A 22,097-nucleotide genomic window follows, 5' to 3' on the forward strand; every position below is an offset into this window, starting at 1 on the left:
TATTTAATATATAATTATAAATTCATTAACAAAAATAAAAACATTGAACACATTCATTAAATTAGAATTTTAATGCAATTTAAAGAATCTATAGCATCAAAATAAGTTGAAGGTACAACCTCATGTGAAAGTCATGATTCTTTGAAAATATAATGTGGCTCACATGGAATGTTCAGTGTGCCACTTATACTTGGAACAAAATGAAGAGAGATGATCAATTCTCATGTGACATTGATTGATCCCACTGATGGATGATTACCATGATATTCTTTTGAAGAGTCAATGAGCTAACGAATTGATATAATAATTTATATTGTTAATTTTAACTATCTAACACAGTTACTATTTATGTATGTATGAACCATAATATAATAATTTTAAGGTATTTCCACAAGCAATGTACTATATTAGTAGATAATAACTGAACTTCTTCTTTGCTTTATATATTTATAAAGGATGTCAGAATTGATACATTTTCCAAAAGAACATGTAATATGACATTTAGGATCAAACAATGAGTTATTAGAGAAATACATATAAACCCACTCTATTTGATATCTAATTTCATTTGATGTCTACTATCACTTGGAATTAAAAATGCTCCTCATCAGGTTCCTCAAAGCCCCTTTTACATCTTTATTTCTTAGTGTGTAGATAAAAGGGTTGAGTGTAGGAGTCACCACTCCATAGAAGAGAGCCATGAACTTGGGCTGGTCCTTTGAGATGGAAGAAGGGGGCTGAAGGTACATGCTAATGGCTGGGCCATAAAATAAGAAAACTACAATGAGATGAGAGGAACATGTCCCAAAAGCCTTTTTTCTTCCCTCAGATGATTTTATCTTAAATATAGCATGCCCAATATGAGTATAAGAAGCAAAAATTAAACATAGAGGGACAACTATTATAAAAATGCACACCACAGAGAGTGTGAGCTCATTAGTACTCTTTTCACCACAGGCAGTCTTTATCAGAACTGGAATCTCACACAGCAAGTGTTCCAGTGTATTGACTCCACACAGAGGCAGCTGCAATGTAAGAGTGGCCTCTGAGACAGCATAGGTGATTCCACCCAGCCACACAGTGAATACGAGTAAGTGGCAAATGTATTGATTCATGATGAGCGGGTAGTGCAGAGGTCTGCAGATGGCCACATAGCGATCAAAGGACATAAGTGCCAAGAGCAGACACTCTGTTGCCCCCATTGTGCTGAAGATGTAAAGTTGAATTGCACATCCCAAGTAGCTTATGGTCTTCTTGGAGCTTCCCAGGTTAAACAGCATCTGAGGGACAATGCTTGTGGTGTAACACATGTCCAGAAAGGAGAGGTTGGTGAGGAAGAAATACATGGGGCTGTGGAGACGGGGGTCTAACTTGGACAGCAGAATGATGGCGATGTTTCCCAGCAGGGCCATGGGGTATGTTATGAGGAGAACAATGAAGAGAGGCAGCTCCAGCCAAGGTCGGTCAGCAAAGCCGAGTAGAATGAACTCTTCAGGGTGGCTTTCATTAATCAGTGCCATTATCTTCATTTTGTTTCACCTGTAGATGAGTAGCAGCACAAAAGTTAAAAGGTATGAAGAGTATAAAACATAATTGTGCATTGCCCAGAAGATAGGTGAGGTGTGGGAAATAACACAAAGGATACAACACTGAGTGAACAGATCTCCTTTGCTCATACTAGACAGCAAAGGAGGTTACCATCAACAAGTAAGGTAACCATTATGAACCTGAACTTCCCTCCTCTGTATACAAAGACTGCAGTATGTATCTGTTGTGGCACAGTGGATTAAGCCACGATGGGTTAAGCCATTGCCTGCAGCACCAGCACCCATTCAAGTCCCAACTGCTCCACTTCTAATTCAGCCTCTTGCTGATGTGCCCAGGGAAAGCAGTGGTAGACAGAAAATGCTGGGACCCCAGCCACCCACACATGAGACCTGGATGGAGTTCTACATCCCTGACTTAAGCCTGGCCCAGCCCCCACAACTGTGGCCATTTGGGGAGTAAATCAGCAGATGGGAGATATTCTCTCTCTCTTTCTTTCTCTCTTTCTCTCTCTCTCACACACACACACACACAGCCTTTCAAATAAATAAATAAATCTAAAAAATCAATTATAAACTTGAGTTCTTGTGGGGATTAAATGAAAATTAGAAGGGACTATGTTTTTGAAACTTCGAAGTTATGCTTTTCCAACTTTGGCTGACATAATATTCAGCTGAAGAGCTTGGTAAAATGTTTACTGGTTTGTGATTCTAGACTTCTGATATAGTAAATGTGGCCTGAGCCCAGGGATCAGATGGCTCATTTTCAGAGTCACTGCTGCAAGGCATTGAAGAAATGTTGAGAAAGTAGAGGTACTATGGTAACAATCATAGCAGAGAAAAGAGAAGAAAACCTAGAATTACAAAGTCATTGAGCTAGTCTTGTCTAATTCTCTTAGCGAGTTGAATAATTACATCATCTGCATGAGGAGTAAGAATTATATCACCTCCATGGCGAGTAGGAAGACTTAGTTTTAAATTAAACTGACTTAACTTTTGGAAATTGAATAGGACATTTAAATAACTTATAACATTAGTTTCCTGAAGCATAAATTTATCACTGAGCTGTAATGACAGGTTTTTTTCATGCTCACAAATTTGTTTTGTATATAGTAATTATTTTGTTTAAAATTTGCCAATTTGACCTTTCAAGGTAAAAAATTTTAATTTACCTATTTAATATGGATTTTGCTTTAGTCATGGGCTTATTAAACTATTTTTATAGAATTTGGATGGTTATTAGTGACTCAGTAATTGTATATAGTGTCATATGCATTGTTGAACTTCAGGTAACTGATGTCAGGAGAAAAGACAATATTCCAATTCATGCCAACAGACTTATTCAGATTCACAAGTTATTTAATATTTTCAGGGTATATTCCTCTGTTTTTCAGCTAAAAGTTACATTGAAACAACAAAGTCAAGTAATGGGATAAAGTTTCATTTGATAAAGATAATGTAAATATTGATGTTTTGTTGATATTATTTTCCTTTAGTAGTTAAATGTGTTTCATCAGGCTGGCGCCACGGCTCACTAGGCTAATCCTCCGCCTGCAGCACTGGTACTCCAGGTTCTAGTCCAGGTTGGGGCGCCAAATTCTGTCCCGGTTGCTCCTCTTCGAGGCCAGCTCTCTGCTGTGGCCTGGGAAGGCAGTGAAGGATGGCCCAAGTGCTTGGGCCCTGCACCCACATGGGAGACCAGGAGGAAGCACCTGGCTCCTGGCTTCGGATCGGCACAGCGCCAGCCTTAGCGGCCATTTGTGGGGTGAACCAATGGAAAGAAGACCTTTCTCTCTGTCTCTCTCTCTCTTACTGCCAACTCTGCCTGTCCAAAAAAAAAAAATATGTGTTTCATCAAATCCACAATGTTATGTAAGATGTGGTATATTCAGATAAGAAGTTAAGATGGCATCACAGTGACAAAATTCTGAGTTATTATACCATCCAGTTAGTGGCTGATTAGTACCATATAACATTCTTCAGGTTACAAAGAAAAGTTCTCACATACTCTATTTCCTGAAGCTACTCATAACTAAGATGTGGATGCTTTTCTTCAGTTATATGCTATCCTCATCCAGAAGTATGCAATCCCAATGATATAACATTAATAATTTCAACAAATCTTTAGTATATGCAATACATTAAAACTTTTTATACCTATTAGGTAATGTAGTAACCACAAAATATTGTGTCCATGTAGGACACAATCATTTGTTCCTATAGTCTGCTAGTAACAAGTGAAGTTTTAAATACCAGAAAGGAAAGAATGCTTTAAATGGAGTAGTGACATATCAAGATGAAATTTAGAGTTTCAAGATCCCAAAGAAATGATTTGTATTCTAGGGAGGTTTCCTGGATGAGTGTGGCCCTATTCCTTCTTTAGCACTGACATTATTTAAAATGTCTTATGAGTACACTGAATTTACAAACACATTTTGGCCAAGGTTGTTGTTAAGGTGAAAATTCTATGTTGTAGATGGGATATGAAATCATCATGGTATGAATTAATTGGATTGTTAAATCTAAAATCTTCTAAATTTATATTCTATTCACATTATTAAATAATCACACTATTAGAAACATACTGTCTCCTAGTTTAGCATCATTATATGCCTATTTTATATTTTTCTAAAATAGAACATTCTTCAGTTTATTAAAAAAGTATTTTGTTATTTGATCCTCCATGAATTTTTCCATATATATTTATTTTTTGAAAAGCGACCATTTATTAGAACGAATAGGAGAGTATCAAACAGAGGAAAAGAGGAGGGTGGAAGTAGGGTCTGCCTTGGAAGTCAGTTCCAGAAACACATAAATGCCTTTAAACATTTGTATTTAAAAGAGGATCATATACACAGATCACTTACCCTTTAAAAAGAAACAAAAACAGACATGTCTGGCTGAAATAAAAGCCAAAAACTCAGCCCAAACCCCTCCACAAACCAAAAAGTCTGTGGTGAATTTCCTATTTACATTCAGAAATCTGGCTATGGAATGAGACTCACAGCCACTCAGGGTGGTGCAGGGCGCTGAGGGGCAGCCAGCGCTCTGGAAAACAACCTGTGAGAAGCTGGGGAAAGCCCAGGCCACAGTCCTTATTTAATTGTATCTGCTGCTCCATAATCACTCCAGTGTACTTTCAGTAATTTTATTAGATTTGTATTAGCTGTAATTTTATTTATATAATTTATCTTATTAACTGTAGTTTTGTTTAGGGAGTGGTGATCATACCAGTCAACAGACAGATTACAACACATGTAGTTATAGAGCTAAGTGGCTTGTATTTATAATTAATTAATAAGGGACACATCATCCTATAAAGTAGGAAAGCTTCCTCTAGGCTAAAACAGAACAATGGGTTTTGTAAGTGGGAACAAGGAAACAGAATAATAGAAAAATATTCATTGTTTAACATCAAGGTTATACCAGATTATTTTTTCATAAGGATTAAAGCTGAAGGATGTCTTCATTATGCTGAGTCAGGCAGATAAAACTTTCCTGTTTTCAGGAAATACTGGTTTGTTAAGGGATCTATCTGCTTCTTTAGCACTTAAGTTTGATTATGCATCATGCAGTGGAGTGACTACAGTTTGTAGTCTGTTTGTTCTGATCTGTTGAAGCCTAGTGCAGGAGCTCAGTCCAACACTTGGAAAACACAACAGGTATAACTAATCAATGTGATTCACTCTGAAGGGTAGATTCTATAATTCTATCCTCAGATCTCTCATCTTTTCCTTGTCTTCTGTACAATAATTCATTACTTTCAGCTCTTGGATTCTGTGACTTTTAGATCTTCTGCTTCCCAGTGATTTTTCATCACTGTTTCACTTCACAGGGATATATTTGTCCATAATTGTTTAAAGTCATTTTAGCAAAGTAGGTGACTCTCTTAATGGATACCATCCCTTGTGTATCTCTACTCACTTTTGCAATTTAGTGCATCTTATTCACACTTCATTATCATTACAGATTGTATTTATTTAACACCTCCTTAAAGCTTTATGTATGATAGAAGAGCATAAGAAGACATAAACATATTTTATCTGATAAAAGATAACAATGAAACAGATATTAATCTGTAAAATTTTAATTATATATATAAAAATGACTTGTGAGATACAGTCCAATGATTGAGTACCCTTGCTACATCATTGAGGTCTTTAATATATGTTTGACACAATGTGTATTGTAATTTAAATTGTTTCAACTTCGATTTAAGTAAGAGACTGAAAGAGATATAAATTACAAAGACCAATGCAATTGTTTCTGGATCCACTGAATTCTTTCAAAAGTCTAAAAAATTAAATGAAATGCTCTCTTTTTATGTTAGCCACAATGATCTACACATATTCCAACCTCCCTAAGAATGCATTTTACTAGTAAGTGTGTTTTTTTTTACTTACCTTATTTTGATAACAAGGAATTGCGAGGCAAAACACTTCCATTTTTCAAACTTACTATAGTATCTATAGTATCTTATGAATATTTAGGAATTACCTCCAAAAGTCCTAGCTTTTCAGTTGATACAGGGTGCCAAAGAGAAAAGGGCTTAGATTAGGAAGACAAGGGTAGAAAATGCCAAGGATACTTTGTGCATAGATTATTTATATGCTAGTCCTGAGACCTCTTGGGCATTGTTTTCCAACAGGCCACTTATTTATATCCCAGATGAGTTAGCAGAGAAAGTTCCTTGGTACAGATTTTTTTTTATTTTCTTCTAATGAACAATTAGTTAGCCACTGAACTGAGATCAGAAACAGGTCTTTTCTTTAATAGGTGTATTTTAAAATAAACTCATTCTATATGCTGACATTTTTGTGGTAATTTTAAAAGGACACAATCATCCCATGGTATTCATAGGAAATTGTTCTAAGAACCTCACAAATACCAAAAGCTGTTGGTTATCAAGCCCCTCACAGAAAATACTGTAGTGTTTATATAAGAGCATAACCTAGTATTCCTGAATGTTGCAAACCATTCCTGGATTACATACAATATCAAATACAATGGAAATACTTTTAGTAAGTTGTTACATTGTATAGTTTAAAGAATAATGGCAAGAAAAAGGTCTATGCACGTTTAGTATAGATATAGCCATCATAGCTAGGTCCTGGGAGGCTCACTCTGTAGATTTGATAGACTAACTATACAATTGGTTAAGTAAATAAATAGAAAACAATTACAGCAGAGTTAATTTGAAGATTTAAATGGGATTTAAATGATAATTCTTTGAATATCTCCATCTAATTAGAATATTTCACATAATATTTAACTATTTCTCAAATTAGCAATTAAAGGGCACAAATATAATTTTATTAGAGAAGAAAGTGGTCTTTCCAAAGAGAAGAAATCAGTGATACTTAAAATGGAATCTTTGATCTATGTGAATCTGAATAGAGAGGCCTTGAACTTGGCTCAGCTGCAGAGCAGAACTACAACAACAAAGAAAGGACTGGGTTTTCAGAGGATTGAGAGAAAATCAGTGAAGAAGTGACCAAAACTATAATTGCACTGAGACTGGGCTGTGGAAAGTCAGCAAAGAGAGGGAAAAAAATCACACTGCAGCTTCTTTTCCAGCTCCAGCTTCCTGGGAAAAATGTAGCTCTTCAAACCCAGCCATCCCTATAGGCCAGCAGTCCTAACCACAGCAGAATTCCACAGAATTCAGTGACTTCAAACCCTGGCCCAAGCCAGAGCCAGAGTCAGGACACTTGCTTCATATGACAACCAACAGGCCCCTCTGCATGCTGCAGGTGGAGATTTTTGGGCACAAGGCCAGGAGTCATGCTTATCCTGTGAGATCCAGGGAAGTGCCTGAGGCTCAGTGTCAGCAGCAGGGAATACACAGTCACAAGGACCAGACTTAAGGAACTTCTTTCTCCATGTCTTAGCACAGGATGCTAGGTGGCCTGGGCTTAAGCATTGCTGTGGTCTTTGCATGCTCTGTGGGAACTGGGGACAATCCCTTCTGTCAGGGGCTTTGGCTGCTGGTGATAGAATCTCTGGAGTAATTTGTACTCACAGTGGACCCTGGAGGGCCCTATATGCATACATCTTTTTCAGGCTGGTAGCTGTCAGCCCATAATCTCCAGCGTAACTTGCACTTTCCAGGGGTGACCTGGGTATGGACTCCATTGCATTCTGCATATTTAGGACTGGGACTATTGGGTTCTTAAGTCCCAGGGACACTTCTGTTTCCCTGTGAGGAGTCTGGGAAGGGCACTATCTGCATTCCTTTGTTCTAGGCAAGCACCTTCCAATGCACAATCCCCAGTATAACTTGAGATATCCATTTGGGACCAGGGTGAGTTACCCTGCAAGTCCTGCAGCTATGGTACTGGGACTGTTGGAGCTATTCTCCACAGAGTTGTGTGCACACCGAGGGACCTGCATGATAACCCCAATGTGTTTGGCCACTCTGGCTCTGTGAATGCTCTGTAAGTCACAGGGATACATGTCCTGATATCATCTGGTGCGGGGAAGAATCTATCAGCATCACACTGATTCAGGTTTGCACCTGCTATTCTACAATCTCCATCATAACCTTTCTTTAACCAGGGCAATGCCAGCCAGGCTTCCCCCATTCTGATAACTTCGGGGGGAAAACTCAGAAAGGAATTTTTCATATTTACATCCAAAAAAGTCCTTTGTTCTAGGAGGAGGAGAAGAAGAAGAGGTGGGAAGACAAGACCCACTCCCTTAAAAAACCCAGCATAAATGTAAACTGCACACTCAGCCCTCTGGCTCTCTGCTGAGCTGCCCTCCTGGCCTGCCCAGGTGTATTCTCTCCACTCAGCCATGTAACCTTGCTCTCCCCCAGACTTAGGGACTTGGCACTCTTTCTCAGGTTCTGTCTGAAGAGGTACCCATCTGTTCTTACAGATGTCCCTGCCATAATAAACCTTGCTACTATGATTTTCACTACTCTCTGTCTCATGCCTCAATTCTTTCTTGCGCGAAGGCAAGGACCCTTTGCTTCTCCGGTAATAACAAGATTTCCCTTTCATTCCTATTCATTTTTTGCATTCTATATTAACTGCTGCACTGTGGAACTGTAGTCTTTGTATTTTTTACTTGTTGAATATTATGGTTAGTGGTGAATTAAGCTTGTGATTATAGACTGTATTGAAATTATGTCTGCAAAAATAAAAAAAAGAGGAAAGAACGGGGGATATTAAGGGAAGGAGGAGGAGGAGGAATGCATGGTTATCTTCTTAGAACTGTACCTATGAAATACATGAGATCTGTTCTCTTTATATTAATAAAAAATAAAGGAATGAGCCAGTGGACAGGAGATTCTCTCCTCCTACCTTTTGTGTGTATGTGTGTATGTGTGTGTGTGCTTTCTGTTGCTCTGCCTTTCAAATGCATCTGAAAAAGAAACAAAACAGGAGAGGTTCCATGATGGCGGAATAGGGAGGGAGCTCACTGATAGTCCAGAAAAAGATAGTTTAATAAAAGTGGAGATAGTGTAGTCTCAGGGAAGAGTTAGGTAAAAAATGGCAGAGGAAACTCTTCCAGAGAGACACAGTGGATCTGTGTGGAGGGCACAGGTGCCCACAGCTTGGGAACCCATCTGCGGCTGAGAGTCTCCTCCAAACCAGTGCTGGAAAGAAAGGTGAGATGAGACTGCAGTAGCCTGAGACACTGATGGAAAAGCAACAGGAAGAGCCTAGAGGGCATGAGGCTTGAAACCCCATAGGGGAAAGTACACTAGCATAACTAGAGGAGAGAAAAAATAAAAGGGATGGTATGGACACGATTCTTTCTCCACTCACCTTACAAATGTGTATGAGCCAATAGAGCAGGCACCATTTTGGATATATGTAATAGCTGTGCCAGCTTGGGGCTGCACCCACCCTCAGCCAAGCAAAAAAACCTGATTCTGGTGGGGAGAAATAACAGGAGAATAAGATCTAGTGAATGTGTGGAGCTTATGAACTGAGACTGTGAAAAAAAACCTAAGGGTGTGTGGGAGAACTCATGGTGTGGCTGAGACGTGAGTAGTCTTGGGGGGAGACACCACAAGCTCCAACGGCCCTGGTGCCAAGTGAAAGACATCACAGGGGAATCTGAGCTTACACTAAGGACTGCACAGAATCTTTGTGTGGTCCTTGGGACAGAGCAGATGAATATTATACCCACTGGGGCTAACGCTCAGGCACTGAATGCCATCAAGGAGAAGAGCTCAGCTGAGTGGAATTACTTCCCTTCTGAGTAAAAAAAAAGAGGGAGAGAAGATTTATCATGCCAAACCTGGATGTGTCACCTTAGGCACACCCTTAACCCTGAAGAACTGAACAGAAATCTCTGGCCACACCCACCATAAGCCTCTAGAGACTTACCAAAAACAGACAGTCCACTTAATCTAGAGTTGTAATATAATGAGAAAAGCCAGCACAGCGGGAAAAAAAGAAACCAAAGAATATCTCCACAAATGCCAAACAACAAATGCAAAAACCGAAAAAAAAAAGAACAAGGAAGACATTGTGATGCTCCCAAATGAACATGACACTCCAATAGAAGATTATGAAGATGATGATATAGAAGAAATGCAAGAAATGGAACTAAAAAAATTTATAAGAATATTTAGAAGTAATCAAAAACAAATGCATGAACTACTGAAATCCATGGAGGCCATGACAGAAAATCTCATGAAAATGAAATCTTAAGAAGGAATTAAAATGAAATGAGAAATTTAATAGAACATGAGATTGAAATATTGAAGAGAAATCAAAATGAAATGAACAATTCAATAGAACAGGGGATTCCAATTCAATGCCATCAAGGTGGCATGTACCAATGCCATCTTACTAGTCAAAGTGATCAGTTTCAGTTCATAATTGATCATAATGATAGGTCTAAGAGTCAAAGGGATCACATAAACAAGACTAATGTCTGATAATACTAATTGATAGAATTAAAAAGGAGAGAAAAATCCAAAATGGGACGCGGGATACACAGCAGACTCACAGAATGGCAGATGTCCTAAATAGCACTCTGGACTCAGAATCAGCCCTTAAGGCATTTGGATGTGGCTAAAAAACCCATGAGAATTTCTCAGGCATGGAAAGCCAAGACACTCTGGCAAAAAAAAAAAAAAAAAAAAAAAACCTAAAAAACCTAAATGAAAGATCTCTGTGAGTGAGATCCCAGTGGAAAGAACAGGTCTTCAAAGAAGGAGGTACCTTTCTCTGAAGGGAGGAGAGAACCTCCACTTTGACTATGACCTTGTCTAAACAAGATAAGAGTCGGAGAACTCAAAAGGCTTCCATAGCCTTGGAAACTCATGATTGGAGCATAGGGAGATTACTGATGCCATAGACAGGAGTGTCAATTTGTAAAGTCATCAACAGGAGGCACTGTGCACTTACTCCTCATGTAGGATCTCTGTTCTTAATGTGCTGTACATTGAGATTTAATGCTATAACGAGTACTCAAACAGTGTATTTCACTTTGTGTTTCTATGGGGGTGCAAACTGTTGAAATCTTTACCTAATGTATACTAAACTGATCTTCTGTAAAAAAAAAAAAAAAAAAAAGAAATTATCAATTCCCAACTTGACTCTCACTGGGATTAAACATGACAATAGGTCTGATCTGATTTCATCATCATTTAAAAATCATCTATTATTTTTCACTTTATGTTTCTGTGTGGGAGCAAACTGTTGAAATCTTTACTTAATGTATGCTAAACTGACCTTCTGTATATAAAGAGAATTGAAAATGAATCTTGATGTGAATGGAAGGGGAGAGGGAGTGGGAAAGGGGAGGGTTGTGGGTGGGAGGGACGTTATGGGGGGGAAGCCATTGTAATCCATAAGTCGTACTTTGGAAATTTATATTCATTAAATAAAAGTTAAAAAAATAAAAAATAAAACAAACAACAAAAACAACAAAAAAATAAATGTCCATATCTTCCAAAATGATTCACAATCCAGCACAATCTTCATGAAAATACCAATGATAATCTTCACAGAAGTAGACAAAAATCCTAATATTCACATGAAAGCACAAAGGTCCCCAAATATCCAAAGTAATCTTGACCAAAAAGTACAAAGCTAGAGGCATCAAAATACCCAAGGTCACTAGGTACTAAAGACCCACTGTAACTGAAACAGCATGGTACTGGCATAGAAACAGACACATTATTATTATTTTAAAAGAAATATGACCAATTAAGGTATGTCAGTTATTAAGACCCAAATTATTGTAGTTCAACAACACAAAATTTTATTTTTTGCATGTTTCACATCCATTGAATGTAGCTGGTGACTCTTTTCTATGTTAGTCTCCATAAGAGTACAAATATACACTACTTAAGATTTCCTGGATTATCTGATGAAGGGATGTAAATGTTGCAATACACAGAATGGCCCTTAAAAATATTACTGGATATTTAACAATTACTGTGACTCAGAACTCATGGTCACAGACTTAGTTTAAAGATAGAAAGAAGTATATTCATATCATATATCCAGAAAGAATGAGAAATATTTATGGACAGTCTTAAAGACTACTAGTCTTCCCCTATAGACATAAAAGATTTGATTTATTTTTCTGTCTTCAAAAAGTATATTTGATCCCTCTGGAAAGAGACAAGTAGAAGTTTTCATCCAATTAGATGCAAGACCCAACCCAAATTTCAGGAGCCCTGCTTAATGTCCCCTAGTGTTTTTGTTAGGTTTATAATTGAATTTTCTTGGTTCAGTAATCTATGAACTACAAAGAAAAGTTATCTTTCCTCTAAATGCACAAAATGTAGTAGATGGGTCTGAAACAAGATGACAAGCATAAACACTTCCAACCAAAATGAGGAAGTTTAGAGGTAAACATGAAGTCCCAGAAAATGCCCAAAACCAGTTAGCAGTTACTGTGAGGAGTTCAACTGCGATTCAATAATGTTTTTGTCTTCTACATTTTAGAAATAGCTTCTCTGTCTATTATTCTTCATAACCCTTGGGCTCTACACTTTTGGAGGGCTGTTGGAATTATGCACAGTATCAATCTCTGTATAGGATAATAGACAAAATGCAAGGCTTTTCAATTCCATTCCTTCTTTAAGAAGATTGAGAGTCCAAGTATTAATTTGCCATAATCAGAAACTTCTATAATCCAGGTTGATACTTTATTTGATATAATGCTTTCAACAATTTAGACTTTTGTATATTCGCTGTTAGTTTGCTCTGTATTCTAATGACCAAATCCACAATTGTTGTGATTCTGTCTCTATATATTCACTTGTAATTTCATTTAGCCGACTGGTCTTTGGTGCAATAAATTTATTATCTTTACTTTTCCCCTTCCTTGAACCACTGATTTCAGTTGAAAGGATATATCACGTGGCTGGCGCCATGGCTCAATAGGCTAATCCTCCGCCTGAGGTGCCAGCATACCAGGTTCTAGTCCCTGTGAGGGCGCCGGATTCTGTCCCGGTTGCCCCTCTTCCAGGCCAGCTCTCTGCTGTGGCCAGGGAATGCAGTGGAGGATGGCCCAAGTGCTTGGGCCCTGCACCCCATGAGAGACCAGGAGAAGCACCTGGCTCCTACCTTTGGATCAACGCAGTGCGCTGGCTGCAGCACGCTGGCCACGGCGGCCATTGGAGGGTGAACCAACAGAAAAAAAGGAAGACCTTTCTCTCTGTCTCTCTCTCTCACTGTCCACTCTGCCTGTCAAAAAAAAAAAAAAAAAAAAGGATATATCACGTGCTACTTTAATGCACTAGGAAAGTTTAATGACAGGTGTATTGACTACATTCTTGAATAAATTCTAATTGCTAGAGATATTTTAATTGATTTATTCCAACAATGCTCTCAATTTTATATAATACCTCTAACTGGGAAGTTTTTTTTTAAAAGATGTATCTATTTATTTGAAAGTCACAGTTACAGAGAGAGAGAGGGAGAGGCAGAGAGGTCTTTCATCCATTGGTTCACCCCTGAGATGGCCAAAAGGGTCAGGGGAGAGCCAAGCTGAAGCCAGGAAAAAGGAACATCATCAGGGTTTCTCACATGGGTGGCAGTGGTCTAAGAACTTTGGTCATCTTCTGCTCTTCCCAGTCCATTAGCAGGGAGTTGGATCAGAGGTGGAGCAGCTGGGACACAAACCAGTGCCCATGTGGGATGCTGGTGTTGAAAGCAGCAGCTTAGCCCACTATACCACAAGCTGTCCCCCTTGGAGGGTTTTTTTTTCTTTTCTAGCCAATTAAGGCCCTTGTCACTCCCCCTCTTCGTGGAGGAACAACACAGGACCCTGCGCTGTTCTTTTGTCTGCTCGGCCCTCCCCGGGTTTGCTGCTGGTTCTTCCCGGGTTGGCTGCTGTCCCTCCACCTCCATGGAGGGGCGGGCCCCCTGCCACTTTCCCCACTTCCACAGGGGAGCGGCACACCGCCGGCCGGCTCTCTCGGGGGCTGCACAGGTGTTCCTTCAGATAGATGTTCCTGGTGCATGTTGTCTCTCTCCTCCTTTATAGTCCTCTTCCACCAATCCCAACTCTGCTACCCACATGCTGAGTACGCTGCTCTCCTCCAATCAGGAGCAGGTCCTACAGTTTATTGGTTGAACTGGAGGCAGCTGTGTAGAAGCTGTTTCCTCCTCTCCCAGCGCCATATTGTGGGAGAGCAGATGCATAGAATAAGTCTTAATTCCAGTAACTTAGTATAGTCCGAGTTGCTCCCAGTTGCTCCCCACAGGCCCTGAATTTCTGGATGCTTCCCATTTTCTTTCATTTCTACTTGAAAATAGGGAGTTATTTTTTTGAGTTTAGTTTTTTCAGTGAAATCTTGTCAAATGTACAAAAAATTAACAAATATATATTGTTATCTAATATCTTCATCTAGATTTATATTCATTGGTTTCACTATCAGCCTTCTAAATTATTGCAGGTGATAGTTCCAAAAATGATTGCATACTTTATAGCATAGATCATTATTATTCCAATCTTTAGCATCTATTTTCACCATCTGTCACCTTACTGTTATGTCAGCATCTCCTATTTTATAATTGTAAACATTAGAACCCAACTCCTATTATCAATTTCTAATATCAGTTAAGATTAGCTGTATTATAATTTAGTAATAAGAATCTCCAAACTCCCAGTGACTTTAAGTAATAAAGGTTTATTTATCACTCATGCTAATTGTCTATCAAGCTTTGGAGTTATACTTCACATTGTATTCAGTCTATATGTCAGGCTAATTAAGGACCCCCAACCTGAAAATTGTCTTGATTGGCAGAAGGAAAGAGCCTGGGAGAATGTGCACTAGATCTTAAAGTCTCATCAGTAAGTGACTCCCATATTTTATGTTCACATTTTCTTGGCAAATCAAATTAAGCAATGAGGACTGTATTCAACATGGAAGGGAAAAGGGAAATGCCATCTCACTAGTCAAAGTGATCAATTTCAGTTCACAAGTGATCATACTGATAGGTCTAAGAGTTGAAGGGATCACATAAATAAGACTAGTGTCTGCTGGCTGGCGCCACGGCTCACTAGGCTAATCCTCCACCTTGCGGCGCCGGCACACCGGGTTCTAGTCCCGGCCGGGGCGCCGGATTCTGTACCGGTTGCCCCTCTTCCAGGCCAGCTCTCTGCTGTGGCCAGGGAGTGCAGTGAAGGATGGCCCAAGTGCTTGGGCCCTGCACCCCATGGGAGACCAGGAGAAGCACCTGGCTCCTGCCTTCGGATCAGCATGGTGCGCTGGCCGCAGCGCACCAGCCACGGCGGCCATTGGAGGGTGAACCAACAGCAAAAGGAAGACCTTTCTCTCTGTCTGTCTCTCTCTCTCACTGTCCACTCTGCCTGTCAAGAAAATAAATAAATAAAAATAAAAAAATTTAAAAAAAAGACTAGTGTCTGCTAATACTAACTGACAGAATTAAAAAGGGAGAGAAAGATCCAACATGGGAAGCAGGATACACAGCAGACTCATAGAATAGCAGATGTTCTGAACAGCACTCCGGCCTCAGAATCAGCCCTTAAGGCATTCGGATCTGGCTGAAGAGCCAGACATATGAATAATATACTACTTTAAAAAATACTCAAGGAAATGAAAAATAGTAAGATGATAATATTTTTGCCTCTGAAATGGAAATGTCTCAACAGATGAAAGCTCTGAGTTTTCAACGACTCATGAAGCAAATATTCTCTTTTGTGATATACAGTTATTGTGAGAATGTGGAATATGTCAAAACTTTTGTAAAGCAATTGGGCAATATGTATTGACTCTTAGATATTCAAAGAATTTTATGATTTGAGATATTACTACCATTTTCAAGAATATAAACTGACAATTAGACACAGATGCTTATCTGTTGAATTCTTTGTGATTGTATTTACAATAGTCAAAACAAGTAATGCAAATATTCAACAATACAAAAATAGTTAAATACATTCAATTTTCAACTATTTAAATTGTTTATGAAATGCTTGCCCATATAATTAACTAATTAAGGTTACTGTACAAAAAGATTCTCATTAACATGTCTTGTAACTAATTAACTTTACTATTAGCAGAAATTTCACTCCCTAGGACAGATGTTGGGACAAATAAGGAACTCAATAAAAGGGAGAAAAAAGAGCAATGTTAGAATTGTAAATGAAAGTCAGGTGACATTTCAGGTTTTTAATGAAATACAAGCAGTTAGCTAGTTTAAAGACAGCTGAATTTGAGCCAGACTATGTGTTTAGATCATGTAGTTATGGAAGTTATGGAAGGAAGCATACGACAGAATTTTTTTCAAGACATGTGAGGGTATAAAGTTATTGAACAACTGGTTTTTGAATAATGAATTTTGGTTTAGGATCATAGGTTGTTTAATCATAAATATATCAAAATACCTACATTACAACATAAACAAGATGATTTAGAACAAATAGTATATAAATGAGAAGGTGAATCAGCCAAATCCCTGAAATTAAAATGAGTTACCTCAAGGAACAGAGTGCATTGGTGGACTTCCGGCTGTCAGTTTAACTTTAAAAAAAGTAAAACATACCCTTTGGTATTAGCATTACTTCCTGTATAGAGTAAGAATTTCCTATGAAAAGAATTTCAATGAAGTCACAAGAGCTCGAAAAATCACTTCAAATGTTGTCATCTTCAAGGATAAAGAGAGAAAATCCTCATCACATTAGTACTTCTTATTTCTTTAAAAAAAGATTCTTGACATCACCCTCTTGAAGGCCTCCTTCATATCTTTATTTCTAAGGCTGTAGATGAGGGGGTTCAACATGGGTGTGATGATTCCATAGAAGAGGGAAATCATTTTTCCCCAGTCTTTGGAGGTGGATGATGGTGGTTGTAAATACATATAGATGGCTGTTCCATAAAAGAGAGACACCACAGTCATGTGTGATCCGCACGTCCCAAAAGCTTTTCGCCGTCCTTCTGCTGATTTGATTTTCAATACTGCTTGAGCTATGAAGCCATATGAGATGAGGATGAATGTCACTGGGATTAGCAGAATTAATACAATAAAGAAAAAGAGCTCAGCCTCAATGGGTTTTGTGTCAGCACATGACAACTTGAGAAGGGCAGGAACCTCACAGAAAAAGTGGTCCACTTCCCGATGGCCACAGCGTGGCATGTGAATGGTCAAGGTAGACTGCAACACTGAGTTGCTGAAACCAGTGAGCCATGAGAAGGCTGCCATTCTTAGGCAGAACCAACGATTCATGATGACTACATAGTGCAGGGGTCTGCAAATTGCCACAAATCTGTCAAAGGACATGACAGCCAGGAGGAGACATTCAGTAGCACCCAAGGCCAGGAAGATGATGAGCTGGGCTACACAGCCACCATAGCTGATGGTCTTTTTGTTGAGACAAATGTTCACCAACATCTGAGGGACTGTGGTTGTGGTGTAGCAGAGATCTAAGATGGAGAGATTAGTGAGAAAGAAATACATGGGAGTATGAAGTTTGGGATCCAGAATGCACACCATCATGATGGACACATTACCAAAAATGGTGAATGTGTATGATATTAGCAAGATCACAAAAAGGGGCATTTGTAGCCAGGGTCTATCTGAGAAGCCAAGTAGTATAAATTCTTTTGGGGTGCTCTCATTTGCCCAATTCATGATGACTCACTGATTTTTCACTCCTAAAAATATGATAGGAAAAAATATATGATAGGAAAGCAGCCAATATAAATATTTATTAAATACTCCTATTGGAACTGAATTGAATTTAGAATAATTATAATGAATTCCTCACTACCTAATAGGACTTAGAGTCAATTAAATGGAACACTTGTTAAATGCAATATGGTCATCTAACAGTTATAAAATAGTTCCTGTTTCCACTAGCTATGTTTAAGCTATTTTTAAAGTAAATCATTACATTAAAAATGACAGTAACTATATAAATTTATGCTTATGAAGCATTGAAAATTATAAGTGCTCAACATATTTTGACTTATCTTTCTCTTCTAAACCTCACCGAGTGTCAGACAATGTGGTTTAATAGTTAAAGGGGTGCCTGTTTGAGTCCCAACTGCTCTACTTCTGATCCAGCTCCCTTATAATGGCCTGGGAAAAGCAGTGGAAGATGGCCCAAGGGCTTGGGCTCCTGCCACCCATGTGGGGCAGCTGGAAGAGACTCCTGGCTACTGGCTTCAGGCTGGCCTAGCTGTACTTGTTTTGATCACCAGGAGGATGAATCATCTGGGGAGTGAACCAGTGGATGCAAGATCTCTCTATCTCTCCCTCTCTCTCTGTAACTCTGTCTTTCAAATAAATAAATATTTTTTAAAAATAAACCCAGTCTACATTAATAAACATTTTATCACAGATAATATCTTAGTCAAATTACATTTAAGTTAGGCTAAGAATGCTGAAGAGTAAAGAAATTATAAGAGTTTCTAAATCTATAATAAATCTAAATAAATCTGACTGTTTTGGTAGCATCTTTGTCACCTTTTGAATTGCATCTTTTTTTTTTTTTTTTGACAGGCAGAGTGGACAGTGAGAGAGAGAGAGACAGAGAGAAAGGTCTTCCTTTCTTTCCTTTGGTTCACCCTCCAATGGCTGCCGCGGACAGCGTGCTGCACTGATCCGAAGGCAGGAGCCAGGTGCTTCTCCTGGTCTCCCATGGGGTGCAGGGCCCAAGCACTTGGGCCATCCTCCACTGCCCTCCCAGACCATACCAGAGAGCTGGCCTGGAAGAGGGGCAACCAGGACAGAATCCAGTGCCCCAACCGGGACTAGAACCCGGTGTGCTGGCGCCGCAGGCAAAGGATTAGCCTATTGAGCCATGGTGCCAGTGAACTGCATCTTTCTTTTAAAGGGTTTGTTTATGTCCACTCATACAAAGAGCCATTGTGGGTATAAAATGCTTCATTTCAGGTTAATGCATTTATGACTTACCTGTGATGTACAGTAATGACCACAATGCTGTGACCTCATCTGAAGAAACCTGGATGAAGATAGGCATATTGGTGACCTAAATTCTACTAGATTTACATGAGAAAGACTTTTCTCTGTGCCAAAAAAAAAATATTTTTTCTAATTCTCACCAAAACCCTGATAAATAGGTATGCTTTATATTGTATTGTTACTGTGATGCAGTGAGAATAAATACTTTTCATGCTTATTAATGGTGAGGCCAAGACTCAAACCCCAGAGTTACAGATCCTTCTTTCTTATTATACATGAGAGTTCTTCAAATATTTTATGGAAAATTGAAGTAATATATGTTTTTTATGACAAAAATTGAAATCAATGCATGTGAGGGGTCTTTAAAAAGTTTTATAAAAAGTACATATTATGGGCTGGTGCCGCAGCTCACTTGGCTAATCCTCTGCCTGCGGTACTGGCACTTCGGGTTCTAGTCCCAGCTGGGGAGCCGGATTCTGTCCCAGTTGCTCCTCTTCCAGTCCAGGTCACTGCTGTGGCCCGGGAATGCAGTGGAAGATGGCCCAGGTCCTTGCGCCCTGCACCCGCATGGGAGGCCAGGAGGAAGCACCTGGCTCCTGGCTTCGGATCAGCGCAGCACGCTGGCCATAGCGGCCATTTAAGGGGTGAACCAACAGAAGGAAGACCTTTCTCTCTATCTCTCTTTCTCACTGTCTAACTCTGCCTGCCCCCCCCAAAGTACATATTATGAAAAACCTATGCATTGATTTTAAATTATCTTTGTATCAAAATAAACTTACCTTTTGATTTCACTTTCCAAGAATTTTTTGATGTACTCTCATTTCCTCCCTCACTATACAGATAGCACAAGAACGACTGCATAAAACCTAAGACATGAAGAACACCAAAAATCACATGTTGAAGTTTATTTCCTTCAGTCACGTAAGTTGTCAGTTATTTAATCCTATAACCTAAGTGCACCCAATTTTTTGACCTATTTTGCATGGTTAAATGCAATGTCGTTGAGATAAATTACAATAGTTACAAGCACAAAAATAGAGTACAGTAAAATAGACAAGAAAGGAGATAACATAAAATAAGAATGATTAGAAGAGCTTGTCACAAATGAAATATTTTTTCTGGAGTAAGAAATACTGATATGTGAATTATACCTTGACAATGAAAAGTCTACATGAGAATGAACAGAGATGACTCTAAAATTTGTAACACCTCTCATTGTGTATGGTTTTAATTTTGCATTTGACCTACATCTAGATCATTTCTTGGTAAATAACAGTGATAAACCTCCAGTTGAAGAATATAAGAGGATATTAGATTAGATATTTTTGAATATCCACATAAATTTAAAATGTGTTAAATATGTTGATTCAGCATTTCACAATGTGTTCATATATTAAAACATGTTGCAAACTACATATATAATTATATTTGTCAATTAAAAATAAAATTTTATAAAAGTATATATAATAAAATATAAATGGTAAGATGGAAAAATGAAGTGTTTATGGAAAAATGACTATTATGTTCAAATATAAACAATTATATACATAATAATATATAAGGAAAACATTCCAAAGTCCACAGAAATAAAGAACAATTATAAAAATTATAATTATAAAATTATGTAACAATTATAAAAATAAGTAATTTGAAGAAGAAAACTTATAAACTAATAGTAAAAAGAAAAAATATGTGATTTTCTCATTATTAAAGAAACATCCAAACAACAAGGGAATATTATTTTGTCTCTCTGTTTGGTTACATTAAAAATTTCACCTTTAAAAGTTAGCTTTTAGTAATACTGTTGCTGCAGCTAGAATCTTCCAGTGTTATCTCTGAGCAATGTGATTCTGGAGAAGTGAATGAACATCCTTGTGGCACATGTAAGAAAAAAGTCTCTGAATTGATAAACAGAATTATTGTGAAACTCAAGTGAGATAATACATACTTATCTGAATGTAGGACAATGTTGAAATATGGTAAGCATTTAATGAATACGAGCTCATTTTCATTAGAAATTTCATTAATATTAATCATTAATAGTAACCAACAGTAGTAATACTGCCTCATTATCTCAGCTTGTATTACATGAGAAAATGCTCAAATAAGTTACTATGAGTGGTCCTATAACTTAACACATTATAATAATATACTATTTCTGGGCTGGCATTGTAGAGTAATGGGTAAAGCCATCACCTGTGTGGCCAGCATCCCATATGGTCGCTGGTTTGAGTCCTGGCTGCCCCACTTCTGATCCAACTTTCTGCTGCTCATTAGCCTGGTAAAAGCAACAGAAGATGGGCAAGTACTTTGGCCCCTGCACCTACTTGGGAGAGACCTATATGAAGCTCCTGGATCCTGGCTTCGGCCTGGCCCAGTCTTGGCCATTGTGGTCATCTGGGGAGTGAACCAGTGGATGGAAGATCTCTCTATCTCTCCTTCTTTCTCTGTAACTCTTTCAAATAAATAAATAAATCTTCAAAAATAATATATTATTTCATAATGTTTTAATTCTTATAATATTAAATGAATTAGCCCATATTTAACTTTTTCCTTTTTTTCTAACAATTTTTTTTAAAGATTTATTTATTTATTTGAAGTCAGAGTTACAAAGAGAGAGAAGGAGAGGCAAAGAGAGAGAGAGAGTCTTCCATCCTCTGATTCACTCTCCAAATGGCCACAACAGCCAGAGCTGGGATAGTCAAATCCAGGAGCCAGGAGCTTCTTCTGGGTCTCCCACGTGGATGCAGGGGCCCAAGGACCTGGGCCATCTTCCACTGCTTTCCCAGGCCATAGCAGAGAGCTGGATCAGAGGTGGAGCAGCCAGGATCCGAACCGGCGCCCATATGGGATGCCGGCACAACAGGCGGCAGCTTTACCCACTACACCACAGCACCAGCCCCTCCTAACAGTTCTGAGAACACAGTTTTACAGTAAAGGGGAAGTCAAGTCTACAGTTTGTAGAAGAGATGGGGTTACCTAGAGGGCATGGGAGATAAAAGTACCCTACTCCGCAGCTGTGCTTTTTCTTTTCTTATGCTTTTTTATTTGATAGGCAGAGAGGCAGAAGCACAGGCAGACAGAGATATTACATCTGTTGGTTCATTCAGTAAATGTCCACAACAGCTGTGGTATGGCCTGGCCAAAATTGGGAGCTTGGAACTTGATTTGGATT

General features: G+C 38.6%; 2 protein-coding genes across 2 annotated transcripts; both read right to left on the reverse strand.

Moving 5' to 3' along the window:
- Nucleotides 1–581: 581 nt before the first annotated feature.
- LOC100339317 (olfactory receptor 2B11-like) lies at nucleotides 582–1,520 on the reverse strand. Its single transcript, XM_002714182.2, has one exon. The coding sequence runs from the start codon at nucleotides 1,518–1,520 to the stop codon at nucleotides 582–584; it is 939 nt and encodes a 312-aa protein (XP_002714228.2).
- A 15,173-nt stretch (nucleotides 1,521–16,693) lies between these two features.
- On the reverse strand, nucleotides 16,694–17,626 carry LOC100342967 (putative olfactory receptor 2B3). The gene has a single exon (XM_008262423.2). The coding sequence runs from the start codon at nucleotides 17,624–17,626 to the stop codon at nucleotides 16,694–16,696; it is 933 nt and encodes a 310-aa protein (XP_008260645.2).
- Between the last annotated feature and the right edge of the window lie 4,471 nt (nucleotides 17,627–22,097).

The sequence above is a fragment of the Oryctolagus cuniculus genome, chromosome 5 (genome assembly GCF_964237555.1).
Source record: "Oryctolagus cuniculus chromosome 5, mOryCun1.1, whole genome shotgun sequence".
NCBI lineage: Eukaryota > Metazoa > Chordata > Mammalia > Lagomorpha > Leporidae > Oryctolagus > Oryctolagus cuniculus.

What these genes read in the sequence shown, in the direction of transcription:
- LOC100339317 (XM_002714182.2), bottom strand. Translation starts at nt 1,520, where the DNA reads ATGGCACTGATTAATGAAAGCCACCCTGAAGAGTTCATTCTACTCGGC.
- LOC100342967 (XM_008262423.2), bottom strand. Translation starts at nt 17,626, where the DNA reads ATGAATTGGGCAAATGAGAGCACCCCAAAAGAATTTATACTACTTGGC.